We start from the raw sequence: 14,181 nt of genomic DNA, 5'->3' as shown, positions 1-14,181 counted from the left end.
TCATATTGTTCAAATCAATTTTTCTTTTCTTAAACCATAAGTTTTATACATTTAAAAATCTCTATACAATTTGTACTTTTATTTTATACCTATCTTAAAGTTTACAAACTAATAGAATAAATAATTATATGTAAGATAATAATAACATATTTATATGTATATATAAATAAATCCATATCATCACGCTGTAATTCAATTTTAGTAACTAGAATCAGAAGTAGTATCAGGAAATAGAGGATTCCAAAAATCTGAAATATATGAGCATACACAGAATTTAAGTACATATATCATTCTGTTCTTCTAAGAATATAAAAAATATATTAAATTACCTTCAGGTGTTTCATTCCTTTCATTATATTTAGTTCTGTGTCGAGAACATTTATTTTGCCTCATTCTTATTTCTTCCTCAGAAAGCCCAAGACTAGTGTAATACTAAAAGAAAAGTTTTCTCCGTGAAATGATTCAAATCATACCATATACATACATATGTATATACATATAAACATTTATAAACATATATATTATTTTATGTATGTATAAAGGATTGATATAGTATTGACTTACAGTTCAATCTCTGCAGCATTAAGAAGAAATAAATTACACTTAACATTATTTCAATTAATTATTTATATTATTTCTTTATAAGTTATAGATTAAACTTATATATTACCTGTTTACATTGCCAACAACTAACACCATTCATCTGTGCTCTTTCAGACTTTTTCTTTGGTGATTTATCAAATATATATTCTTTCGCGGGTAACCTTAAAAAATATATTAAATTTGATATATTTTACAAAATGTTTTGCATTTATGTAAACAATACTTACATATCAAAACTATTCATAAGAGTCCTTCTTACAGATTTAGTTTTAGGTACATTTTCTTTCAATTTATTTATATTACAAGGAGAGTGTTCTTGCAATAACTCCCCTAAAGTACAGAACGTTTTATCACTTGAGGAATTGGAATCTGTTTCTTCTTTTGCTGAATTAAAATTTTTTTGTGTCTTATCATTACTGTTAACATTCTCATTACAAAAATCAAATATTTTTGGCTCTGTAATTAAATGTGTTCGATTTTCTTGTACAGATTTTTGTAGAGGTAGCAAATGACGATCCAGACTGTGTTGATTAATCTCTTTTTTTGGAGTTTTCCTTTTTAATTTCAAACTTCTCATTTTTGAACTTAACTTTATACGTTTATTTGGACTATTTTGAATTACGTCCTCTTCTATAGAATTATTATAATTTTTAAACTGTTCTCTTATGCCTTTTCTAGGTGATACATGTGCTGTTAAAAAATCTGATCTGTTATGCTTCTTTTGAGTTACAATATCAGTTGATTGCTCATCTTCGAGAAGTACAAGTTTTGATTGCCTATGATTTTTGCCATTTTTCAGTAATGTGGTATCTACATTGTATGATTTACTAACTCCCAATTTTTTTGACATTTTGGTATTAGTTGTATTGATCGATGTATTAATCTCATCATTGCTATTTTCGATAATTGAACACTCATTTTCTTTTGAGTCTTGAGATAATGGATTCTGCATAATATCACTTTTTAGGTTTGTTAAACTAGAAATATCTGTTTTTATTGGTAGGCACAAATTCATTTCATTTTTCTTAAAATTTTTTAGATTAACCTGATTATTTATAACATTAGTCTTCTTAAATCTATAATGTTTCCTTACAAGTATTGGGCTCTTTAATAATTTATCTTCTTGTATTTGGCACTTAACAGATCTATCAATTAAAACAGCATTATCTACATTTGAAATATAATCACAGTTTCTAAAATTATTATCACAATTAATATCTTCGTGTGGAAATATTTTTGTATTTTTTAATACTTGGTTATTAGCAGGTTTAATACTGAAATATAAAACATTAAACAATGTATAATGTAATCTTACTAATACAACATTATAAATTATAAGTGTGCAACAGAATTAAAACTTACACATCTTTATTACTAAAAATGTCTGATTCAAACAATTCACATGGAATCTTAAAGTCAGCAATGTTCGTAATGTTTCCACAATATTTCTGCAGTTTTAAGTATTCATTCCATAACTCTGTAAATATAAGAGTCTGTTGTGTAAATATATAAATTTAACTACAAATTTTTTACTTAAAATTGCATTCATGATATAAAGCAATGTACATATATAATGAAAGTACATTATTATTTTCATTATGAATGTTTTATTTTTAAAAGATTTTATTTTTTTAATTTGTACATAACAAATCAAAAATTAAGTAATATATATTATTATAAAATTGCATACAGAAACTATAAAGAATAATTTTTCGATCGTAAGCGTAATTTCCTTGTAATTAAAAAAAGTAAGCTTTGTTGTTGTAAGTTAAATAACTGAAAGAAATATAAACGAAGAAACTCCATTTGCTAATATAAGAACAATATATATGATAGAAATATACTTACTTTTATATTGTTCGAATGCTTTTCCTAGCATTCTAGTAAAATTCTTCAAAGCATTTTGCGCAATCTCATTCTCTATGGAACAATCGAATTGTAAAACATCTGACAAAGCCATCAGTAAAATGAATGAGGTTAGGTAATTCTCTTTTTAAAACAACTTAATACCCTGTCCCTTTTTTTCACTTGTCGTTAATTAATTCATTGTGTCTTTTTTTATTATATTATATTATTATCACACTGTGCATAGAATCGAACAAACTCAACAAAATAAACAATTTATTATTCATTCCCATACTCCATACTGCTGATCACTTCACTGAATAATCTAGTGTGTCGCCAGTTTCTTTTTAAACTGCAGCACAAATCGCCATGATATCGTCACATACATATTGTATACAGCTTGCCGGTATAGAAGCACACGTCCTAACCTCACTTTCGTAGTATACGTGTTTCTCTTGCAATCACTTCAATCTGAAACGTTCGTGAAACTTGCGTTAATTTTTCTTTTATCCTGTTTTTTATTATGTTGAAAAAGAACTCCGAAAACTTCAATTTTATTATTTCTTGTAAATAAGAAAAAAAATAGAAATACTTGACATAACTTTGTAAGTATCTAACCAAACAAAAATTATTTATTTATGATATACTTAATTTATAAATACGAATTTATGTAGTTGAATTAATTTCGTTCTTCTGTCCTAAAAAAAGCCTATTATATTCGTGTACTTTTATCTCTTTATTATGTCTCGATATTATTATGTACATTACATCCCGTAAATATTTCCATAATAAATAAGGATTTGACATCGTATATAAAAAAAAAAGCTTATGCAACAAATAAACATTTAGAATGCATCCAATTTTAGTTTTCTTTCAAATACCTTCAACCCTCATATTTTAATTCGTTTTCAACAAATTCATTCAGTATAACAAAATATATCACCTAACATAAAGCTATATGTAGTAAACGCTAAATAGTTTAAAAACAAATTCTTGTTTTGAAAAAGATAAAAGTATCTATATTGATCTATCAAACGTTTTGTTTGAACCTTTTAGATGTACATACACTATACCTGTGTTTTCATGTATATATATATACACACATAAGTATTAAATATTTCCAATATGAAAATGAAACTTAATGTGATAAACTAAGATGATAAACATTAATACTTTGAAGCTCTTATTTCATATGTCGCATAAGTGTGGACTATAAAGAGCATGTTGTTATTATTAAAGATACAAGTACTATATTAAGTAACTGATCACGTAATAATAATACATCAATTATATACAATTATACACCGAATGTGCACTTACAGTTATGAACAGATAGTAGAGTCTATAAACAACTTGGATGCAGTTGCACTTCCATGCCTAGTTAATTTAAAAAATAGCAATTTAGACCTTTTCCAACTTTATACAGAACATAGTTTAGAACGCTGTAAAGAGTTATATATACAGATCATTATGAGCTGAATGCTGACTGAGAGGAAGTCGAGGGTAGGGAAAGGTTTTGTGTTAGGTTGGATGTTGGTTTACCTGGGGGTCGGGTGATAACAGGGGAAGGATTGCAAGTTTCCAAACCATAGCGCGACATTAGCGCTAATAATGCACTGCGAACACCAGCTGTAGCCACCTGCGACCACCTTCCAGAACTCATTGCATCATCACCAGCATAAACTGCATGTGCATCAAAATTTCCTGACTGTGCTGCATTTGTATCTGCAAAAATAAAATATAAAACAATAATATATCATAAATATAAGAAAAAATAAGTGGAACTTACCTAAAGGTAGTGGATTTAGTACAGGAAGGTGAGATTCTATTAGTCCACTTGATCTTGAATTTGCAGCAAGTCGTAGTTCAGCATGCAATTCTCCTAGTAATTGTACTACTTTTGGGTCACTCTGTAATTTGAATTATAATAGTTATGCTATTAAATATTATAACAATATAATAATATCATATTATAGAATTAATGATTATATGAAGTTATAAAAATGAAGTATTTGAAACAATAATCCAAGTATATGTACCTCATTATCTGATCGAAGTGACATGAGATCTTCAACACGAATTGGTTTTCCCTGATTTAATACATTTGTGAGAGCACTTAATTTTCGAACAAGATTATCTTCTGTGTATAATTCTGGCATATGAGAGGTAGTATCTCCTTTGGGCCGTGGCATAATTGATGGTGGACTAACATAAAAATATGATGGTGATGAGATCATATAAGGTCTGTTAACATCTCCCTTGGGCCGTGGTGTAACAGGTGGAGGACTTGTGTAATAATATGATGGCGATGAGACCATGTAAGGTCTGCTTTGGTTGAACAAATTATCTCCCCCATAGAAAGATTCCGTATCAAGACGATTTGGATGAGAATTGTAACCTGCTTCCATTTTTAAACGTTTGGAAGACCTGAAATCAAGTCAAAAGCATATCATAAAAACTATAAAAGTAAAGATCAAGTGTTTTATTGAACATGACAAAATGTTATGTTAAAATAAATTTATTGAATATAAAACATATATAAATATATATAAATTATATATATATATATTTATATACATTTATATATATAAAGTAATTAGTAAATATATTTAATAATAAATATAAACTTCTAGTGTGTTATATATGTCGGGTTCACATTTGTCCTTTCATCTCCGACATATATAATTCCATAAAATGACCTCTATAATGATTTATACCATATTAAAATGGAATATTTCTTGAAATGAATAAAATATATTAATAATATTTATAAAATAATGCTAATAAAACAATATGAAATAAAATTCTTATAAATATTATTAAGATGGACAATAACACATGGATACCCAATAGTAATATTTGTTTCATAATTAATAGAAATCATGCAAAAGATAATACGTTTTATAAACGTGCATATCGAACAAGCAAGACTAACAAATCAATACTTTTTATGGATATACATGCAATTTAATAGGCACAGCATATCAAACTTTATTTGTATTCTGTAAATTTTATTTTTCACAATTTATTGCATACTTATCACTTATATCTGTATAAGTGAAGAGATATGACACAACAATTTTATAAAGGATCATAGATATTAAGATCATAATGTGATTGTTCAATTCATTGCATCCTCAACCTTTTTGCACGAAACGATCAAGCTTTTATTATTTTAGTCATAAAGCCCAATTTGTTATATGATACGCAAAACCAAGTCTCGTGTGAATTATTAAACTGGACACCCTGGGTATAAACATATATTATACGGATTTGGAATATTTATTACCTATTTATATTCTTATAAGTGCTATAAAATTTGCCCTTTATCATTCTGCCACAATAACATTATTTCCTGAAACATAATTGTTTTTCTTATTAGATATCTTGCCAATTTGTATTCACTTACAATTATTTGTTACTTTATATTTCAAGTATTATGTTGTCTCCTACGAATTCCACAATATAATTTATCGTTAACAATGTAAAATAAATAATAATTAATTTAATGTATGTCTACTATATATAGTATTATTATGATATATATGTATAGTAGAGGTAACATGTGTACATAACCAAAAGTATGCTATTTATATAATATTCTACAGTAAAATAATTAGTATTTATATATTTATATATAATTGCAATGTATAATATTTTCTGTACACACGTATTTTTTCTGATATAATATATATAATATTTTTATATTTTATCAGTTACATAATAATTACATATACAAATACAATAAAAATAGTAAATATTGGAAAATTGAATTTGATCATACAATTGATAAATTTTAATAATAAATTTTGTAATATGTGCTACATGCAATGCTTAGAAATCATTATATTGTACTTTGTATATAATTTTGTTTAAAATCAATATGAATTGAAACTACCAAATCATTCATACTTATGTTAAATAAAGTAGCTAAAATGGAAAATATATTTACTTTATTGTCGTTTTTACAAAAAAATGATTTTACACATTGATTTATATTGTTATATTGATCCATTCTGTTTTCCGTTTTTATTTAAATTCATCAAATTTATTAAAATGATTCATCACAAAGCAATATTTTTCTTTGATAATATTTTGAAGTAGCACATATTATTAATCATCCATAATCTGATTCATTTACCTTCATGACAAAGGTCATAATAAAATATTCTTTATTTGTGATAATAAACTGCATGAATTTTTGAATCATCTTATTATCATATAATGCTGTTTAATGTTTACACAGAAATGAAATTTTTATTTTATTTTACCTACGCGTGAAATTATATTTTTATAATATCAATATATTATTTATTTTGGTACATTCTGCATTGAGATAATAAATGTATTAAACATTCGTACAAACTTATTGTGGAATAAGTAGAGAAATAACATGTACTTTGCATGTCATTTTAAAAGGGTACATAATCATGTACACTGGTATTATCATTCATTCCCAAGGTCCCAGTGTTCATTGTCAGATATGACTTTATCAAAGGATTATATGTGTGTGTGGTTACTTAGTTTACAAATAAAAATATAGAAACATTGAAAGGGACTAAACAAATTAAACGATAAAATATTTTAATAACATTGGAAATTCATTGTCCATAAAAATGTTAGGCAGATGCCTATGGACATTTTGTAAATATTTTATATTACAGAAATTCAATATTATTTTACATTGCAAAGATAATACATTAGGTTTGTCCATATCCCGTACTTCATTATAAGAATGGCTTTGATACATAATACATGCAAAAACATGAAAATATTTAACAAATATTCTATACTGCCATTCGTATATTGAAACTTATGATAATTATCTACAATACAGAATAACAAACTATAACACACAATTGCGAAAATATGATCAATTAAAATATGCCTGATCTATAGATGTGAATGTTCAAATAAACTGAATTAACGTAAATAAAATGAAATGTCGATGGTGATGGCCGTGATGTTAATATTTCGCGTAATACATTCACACTTTAGTCTTGGCTCCTTGTATTCCATTGTCTTCAATCTTCCATCAGCTTCTTCTTAGTATCCATTTGACCTATTTACACTCCAAGACTTTAAATATTATAAAGATCGTTTATTTTCTCATAGTTTGTGCTCATTCATTTCATGTATCGTTTCATGCGCTTGTAGACATTTCAATTTAATAGTTTAATATGAAAATTAACATACGAAATTTCTTTTTTATTTACAATTATATACTTAATATATATTCCTTTTCTTTCTTATATAACCATTTTAAAATTCAGCTTTTAGAGATGTATATCATTGATACAATCATGAATATTGGTAATTATATGCATATACATTCACTTATGTAAATGCATATATAAGCTGTGATATAAAATCGTACATATGTGCATTTTCATTTACACAAACATGTCATAATGTATGCATGGCTATGTTAACATGAACATAGATTAGCAAATATGTACACATTTAGCTACTTATTGATCATCTTAATATTATTAAACATAAAAGATATCTCGTAATTTTAAAGCTCATATAATTAATTTCAAAGGCAATTAAATTGAATCACAAACACATTGTAAGAGGAACGCGTATTTTCCTTTTACATAAATGCTGACCCTCCAAAACAAATAATATTTGATATTACTTTGAAAGGATACTAATATATAATATTATGATATTATTTCTTGCAGTTATTAAGGAGTATTTAAATATTATTTTATATTATGATATATTTTGTTGTGAAAAAACATATCGCTATAAATTTTGTATTTCTTCTAAATACATGCGTTCAAAATATTTTCATGTATTTAAAAAGTATTAGAGAACATAATCTTTGTAGTAAACCCATGAAAAGAGAACGTTGCTGTACATTTTCGTGTCTATATTCCATTGTTCTGCACTATAGCCATCGTCGTGTTTGAACGACTGTGAATCAAACTAAAATTAACTTATTTTATCCATTATTGAAAGTCACATGCAAACGGACGATGAAAATAAGATACTACAACAGTTATGTTTTCATTCTTTAAATAAGATCTCTAACAACGCATTTTGCTAAGAAAATAAATGCCAAGCACAACTGCAATACACAGCCATCTACGTGTGTAAGCAATTAGTATCTGGTCAGTACTGGATATCGCGTCCTAGTTTGTGCCAATATGTCTCTCTACAGCTACTCACCCCCCGACATCAGACAGATCTTCCATAGCCTTATGGGGACCTCCTTTATTTGGAAGAGGGAGGAGAGGCATCTTTCCAGCAGAGCTTTCTTGTTGCTCACGCTGCTGACGTCTTCGTTTTTTACTCCACAGCTCATGACAGTCTTGCCAAGTAGGAAGCTGAGGTGCTGGCATCCTAATTTTTATATAAGAGATACAGGTCTTATGAATGGGCAATAGTTAAAGTCTTTGTACAAAAAAGCTATAAAAAAAAGTATTCCAACGTTTGTTCAATTATATTCCTACATAAATACTGTTGCTACTATTCCTAACTACATGATAAACTTAAATAATATTTTTTATGTATACATATTCAAATACAAGAAGAAAACATACTGCTCAGGTTGAACATTTTTCAGCCATGCACTTTTAAGTGCATCAGCAGCCGTTATTCGTTTTTCTGGATCTAATTCCAGCATTTTATCTAAAAGATCCAGTGCTGGTGCTGGCATGAATGAAAAATCTTCTCGTAAACGTCTTCTATGTGATTTTTTTGGTTTCAATGTATGCCATAATGGCAGTTTTATCACAGAAGGCCAAACGGCAGGAGTCGGTGTACCACAGACTCTGGAAATCATCTCCAACTGCATCATTTCTACATTTGCCTTACAAAAGATAAAAATAATCATCTTTTATTCAATTTCTTTCTTTAACAGAAATGTAGTTCATCGTCATTTCCTTACTTGAAATAGCGGTTTCTTAGAAAATAATTCTCCTAAAATACAGCCACAACTCCATACATCTATTGCAGGGCCATAACGTTCTTCGCCCAGTAATAATTCAGGTGGCCTATACCACAAAGTTATCACTTTATTCGTATAGGGACGCTGCCTATCTTCAGCATTATAAAGTCTTGCAAGTCCAAAGTCAGCTAATTTAACTTCCCCTCTGCAAAAATTATACAATTAAATTGTAAAAATACAATTGTAGAAATACAAATTTTCTTTTCACTAATAATACATTTTACGTACTTGTTATTCATCAGTATATTAGAACACTTGATATCTCTATGTAAAAAGTTTTTACTGTGGCAGTAATTTAATCCATCTAATAACTGCTTCATGATGCTTGCATTATTCATTTCATTGAAATCAACCATTCCAGACTCCAAAAGACCCATCAAGTCATGATCCATGTATTCAAATACGAGATAGAATGAACCCTTGTCCTATAATATTGTAATATGCAATACTATCCTCCCTATATTATATATTTTAATATATATAATACCTTTCTAAAATCTAACGCGTCTTGTTTGTCCGTAACTATTTCCCTCAAATTCACAATATTTTTGTGATTGAGTTGTCGTAAGATTTTAATTTCTCGTACTGCTGTAATGGGAAATCCTTCTTTTTCATTTTCCAGACGAACTTTTTTCAATGCAACAAGTACACCAGCTCGTTTGTCTTGAGCTTTATAAACTTGTCCATAAGTACCCTCTCCTATTTGAGCTATGACTTCAAATACGTCAACAGAGCGTTCTCCCCAATCTTTACCACTCGAAGCCGACATAGGCATATGACAATTTCTAGAACTTCTACGTTTCAAAATTTTTGGTCTTTTTAATTTCGGTTTTGGTGGTACACGTTCAACTTTTGTACGAGGAGGCGTTGCATTTGGATCATCTTCTCCACTTAAATCTTCTGATCCAGGAACAACTACACATCAATTAATCATATAGATAATGAAATAGATAATAAGAAAGATATTATTTTAATGAGGTTAAAATTACATATGTTATTATATCACAAACTTACCCGGTGGCATAGGTAAGTCTTTAATACTCTTTTTTTGCGGTGGTTTTGTAGTTGAAGCTGGGAATTTCATTTGTGCCTTACTAGGCGGACTTGGAGATCGACTCGGTGGTGAGTCTATACTCTCCAAATCATTTTGATTAATTCCAGGTGGTAATGGTAACCGTGATAAACTTTTAGTTTTGAATGCTACAATAGGAGGCTTAGGAGGATCTACCGACTTAAGAGGAACTAGATTGTTAGGAGGATTAAATTTAGACATAGCTGTATTTGGTGCTGGAACTGGTATAGGTATAGGTGGCGGTGGAACAGATAAATTAGGGAGAACAGGTACTGGTACAGGAATAGGCACTGACATAGACACTAAACCTGTTGTATTTGCAGACTCAGATTGTGGCAATGGTGGCGCTTGCAGATTTGTAACAGCTGGGAAACTTGGACTATTTGTAACAGTCACTGGACAGACACTAGTGGTAGTTGTAGGTGAAGTATATACAAACATATGCTGATTAGTTGCAGGTATTACATTTGGTGCATTAACAGTTTGTGTAATTGGCAATGGTGGCGTTTTTCCCGCTATTCCATTGTCATCCGATATTGGAACAGGAATATCCACAAGGTCAACAGGCTTCATACTTTCATTTGTTATCTTCAATTGGTCTTTATGATTCACGTACTTATCCTTATTGTCTGTGGATGCTTTGTTCTCAGAAGATACACTACTACTATCTTTTTCATCAGTGCCTTCTATAATTTGAACTTCATCTTGAATAACAGCCTTCTCCTTAGCTGCTTGTAACTTTTTGTATGCTAATTCCCTCATGTTTCTATCTTTCACGAGTTCAGCAAATAAACTAGTTTCGCTAATCTTTGCTTGTACTCGGAGATTTCTTGCTGTGATACTTGAGGGGCTTCTTGCTCTGGATCTATGAGGAGAGGGAGAAGGTATCCTCGAAGGACGTGGACTTTTTGATTTGTGTTTTCTTGTCGATTTATGTGACTTGCTAGGAGAACGAGATTTTTTTGGAGTACGGCTTCTTCTCCGTGAACGCGATCTAGATCGTGATTGTAACTTTCGCCATCGTCCAGGACTTCGTGATCGTGAACGAGAAAGAGGTAAATGTAACCTAAAAAAAAGAAATATTATTTTCAATAGCAAAACAAATGATTTAGAATTGTTATATCATGTAATAAATAGTACCTGTTTCCAGTAGGACTTCTAGTTGATCTCGACTTCCTTTTATCTCTTCTGTCTTTTTCATGATGTCTATGTCGTCTTTCAGATTCTTCACGCCGTCTACGTTTACTCGAAGGTGGAGAATTAACAGGATCTCTACGTCGGTGACTTACAGGACTTGGGCTAAATTCTCTTCGCCTTGTTGAAGGACTAGGACTGTGCCTAAGTCTATGCACCATTGGACTTGGACTAAAATCTCTTCTTCTCGTTGGGCTATGGTCCCTTCGTCTTGATGGTGGCGATGGACTATGAGGTCTCCTACGACTCGAGCTAATAGTGGGCCCTGGACTAATGCTACTACGTCGTGTATGGATACTAGGACTATGCTTTTGTCTTTCAGGAGTATGTTTCATTGTTGATAAACTTGCTTTGCTATTCTCTGGCGTCGTCGTTCTCGGAGGTAATAAAGGGGTATGGGGTGATTCTGTTGGTCTTGGAGGAAGTGATGGAGGAGTTACATTTCGAGGTTGCCTTGTTATTTCAAGTTCTACATCACTTAAACTCCTTTGTTCTTGTGGTGTAGCAGGTGATATCGGCGAGGTACTATCTTTTAATGGTAAAGGCGGTGATTCTGACCAATTTCCAATTGGTTTTTCATGCTCGGGGCTTATGATAATTTCATCTGCAATGCGATGTGGACTCAGACTATGAGAATGCCTTTTAGACTTTCGTTTTTTCTTTTTCCCAGTACTGGATGAAGGACTAAGACTTCTCTTCTTCTTCTTTTCTCGTTTGTGTTTTTTCTCTTTTCTTCTTGCATATCGTCTAGACTCTTCTTCATATTCAGGTGTTCCACCATGCATTGCAGATGGTTGTTGTTCATTTGGCGAATAATGTCTATTAACATGTCTATGCTGAACTGGTGGAGATGGCGAAAGACTAATAGGAGATGCACCAAGTGCACGTACTGGACTCCCTCCATAATAACGTCTTTGTAAAACTGTTTCAGGTACTTCTCCATCTGTATAGCTATTACCTCTACTATCTTCTGACTGAATTTCCCCAGCTTCTGGTTCAGACAAGTCTTCGCTACTCACATCTGAATATTCAACCAAAGGTTTAACAATGGAAGAAGCTACAGTTGGAACATTCTCTACGGACTTATCTCTTGATCTCTTCTTTTTCTTTTTCCCAGAACTTTTATTTTTCCCATGCCTCCTATGCTTCTTATCAGATGTTTCAAAACTATGTCGATTTATATCACTGCTGGTACTATCTCTTCTGCGTGCTCGAAATCTTCCATTACGTTCAGCTCTTTCAATATCACGACTGCTAGGCATGTCACCTACTGAAATGCAATAATATTAATATATAAAAGTAATCTGTAATACTTTATTTGCTTTATTAACACACTGGATGTTACTGGTAAATAACAATGGCAGAATTAATAGAAGTATCAAAATTAAGAAAGCAATCATATATATAACTCGTTTAAACAATTTTACTTTCTTTTTTTTTGGTAAGGTATGTATCATAACTGTATATAACAATGAATCGCACTCAAATAAGTGACAATGCTTTAGTACTATAGATAACACATATAGAATTCAAAATATGTAATATTTGTACAAATCATTAGCTTACTTACATATTCCTTCTCATAAAGATAAATATATAATTTCAGAAATACACACTTTATATATATTAGATTTCACTTTCAAAAATATTACAAAAATATCGAAGTAACAAAACAAATGAATTTTTTACATTTAATTTAACCTTAATTGATATAACCAAAAGGTTTGAACATTATTATATGCATTATATTTCAGCTTTCCTTAATACTTTCAACACATCATCATGGACATTATACACACATGGACAATAATACGCATACGTATGACGATACGTACATACATCCACATACATAGATTAGTCGACGTAACAGTATTTCCGAACGGCACGATTTTTCGATATGTATAGTGGAAAACGGTAATTTTTAACAAACTTCCCTATTTCCAAGGTAAAAATAAAAATCTATCGAGTACAAACTTATGACTTTCCGGTTTAAAGAATATTTTGCAGAAAAGAATTTTTCGGCCGAACTAATATAGCCGCCATTGTTAACGACTGGGTGGCAAGGGAGTTGCCCACTTTTCATAAAAGAAAGTTAGTCAATGTTTTTAACGGAACTATAAGCCGATGTCTCGTATAAGTACTCACGTGCAATATAAATCTTGTAATAACACGTTGAATGTTGAGTTTCTTTGCATCGAGGTGATCCAATGTAGCGATGAATACAATGGTTACGTTCGTTGCTCAGTAAACAGTTTTAACACATATTTCGTAGGCCACGAGTAAAATTTGATAAAAATTAATAGCTATCGTAACAATTAAGTGTTCAGGCAATCATATTTTTATAGTTTTACTAGCCGATGCATCATATCTCATGAATTTTCTTTGGATTGTATTTGGCTTTCTCATAAAGGTAGCTCAAGTAAGTAGAAGCCATTAACCATTAGCACGTCATTATTGTCTGACGTAACAAGCGATAAGTGCTGCACTCTTGCGGCTAGGTAAGGAGTAT

General features: G+C 30.2%; 2 protein-coding genes across 12 annotated transcripts; both read right to left on the bottom strand.

Moving 5' to 3' along the window:
• Positions 1-198: 198 nt before the first annotated feature.
• LOC117209158 lies at positions 199-2,563 on the bottom strand. Its single transcript, XM_033450844.1, has 7 exons — positions 2,452-2,563; positions 1,966-2,080; positions 1,697-1,877; positions 831-1,627; positions 671-764; positions 330-432; positions 199-248 (listed from the first exon to the last, which is right to left on the bottom strand). The coding sequence occupies exons 1-7, from the start codon at positions 2,561-2,563 to the stop codon at positions 199-201; spliced, it is 1,452 nt and encodes a 483-aa protein (XP_033306735.1).
• A 78-nt stretch (positions 2,564-2,641) lies between these two features.
• LOC117209195 (cyclin-dependent kinase 12) lies at positions 2,642-14,129 on the bottom strand. 11 transcript variants are annotated; one of them, XR_004487868.1, is made up of 13 exons: positions 13,508-13,769; positions 11,619-12,942; positions 10,421-11,544; positions 9,894-10,321; positions 9,635-9,831; positions 9,347-9,551; positions 9,000-9,268; positions 8,626-8,799; positions 4,488-4,875; positions 4,238-4,358; positions 3,991-4,173; positions 3,769-3,890; positions 2,642-2,919 (listed from the first exon to the last, which is right to left on the bottom strand). XR_004487868.1 is itself a non-coding variant. In XM_033450897.1 (13 exons), exons 1-12 carry the CDS (start codon positions 13,521-13,523, stop codon positions 3,791-3,793), a joined length of 4,464 nt encoding a protein of 1,487 aa, XP_033306788.1. In that variant the 5' UTR covers positions 13,524-13,770; the 3' UTR covers positions 2,642-2,919; positions 3,769-3,790. The 11 variants fall into 11 exon arrangements, 8 of the variants coding, with proteins under 8 accessions (XP_033306788.1, XP_033306790.1, XP_033306789.1 ...); XM_033450897.1 differs by having other exon boundaries at positions 3,769-3,825; positions 13,508-13,770; XR_004487867.1 differs by having other exon boundaries at positions 3,769-4,173.
• Between the last annotated feature and the right edge of the window lie 52 nt (positions 14,130-14,181).

The sequence above is a fragment of the Bombus bifarius genome, unplaced genomic scaffold, assembly GCF_011952205.1.
Source record: "Bombus bifarius isolate JDL3187 unplaced genomic scaffold, Bbif_JDL3187 scf7180000008166, whole genome shotgun sequence".
NCBI classification, from domain to species: domain Eukaryota; kingdom Metazoa; phylum Arthropoda; class Insecta; order Hymenoptera; family Apidae; genus Bombus; species Bombus bifarius.
The sequence above is the reverse complement of the archived record's forward strand: the minus strand, read 5'-3'. Positions and strand labels throughout refer to the sequence as shown.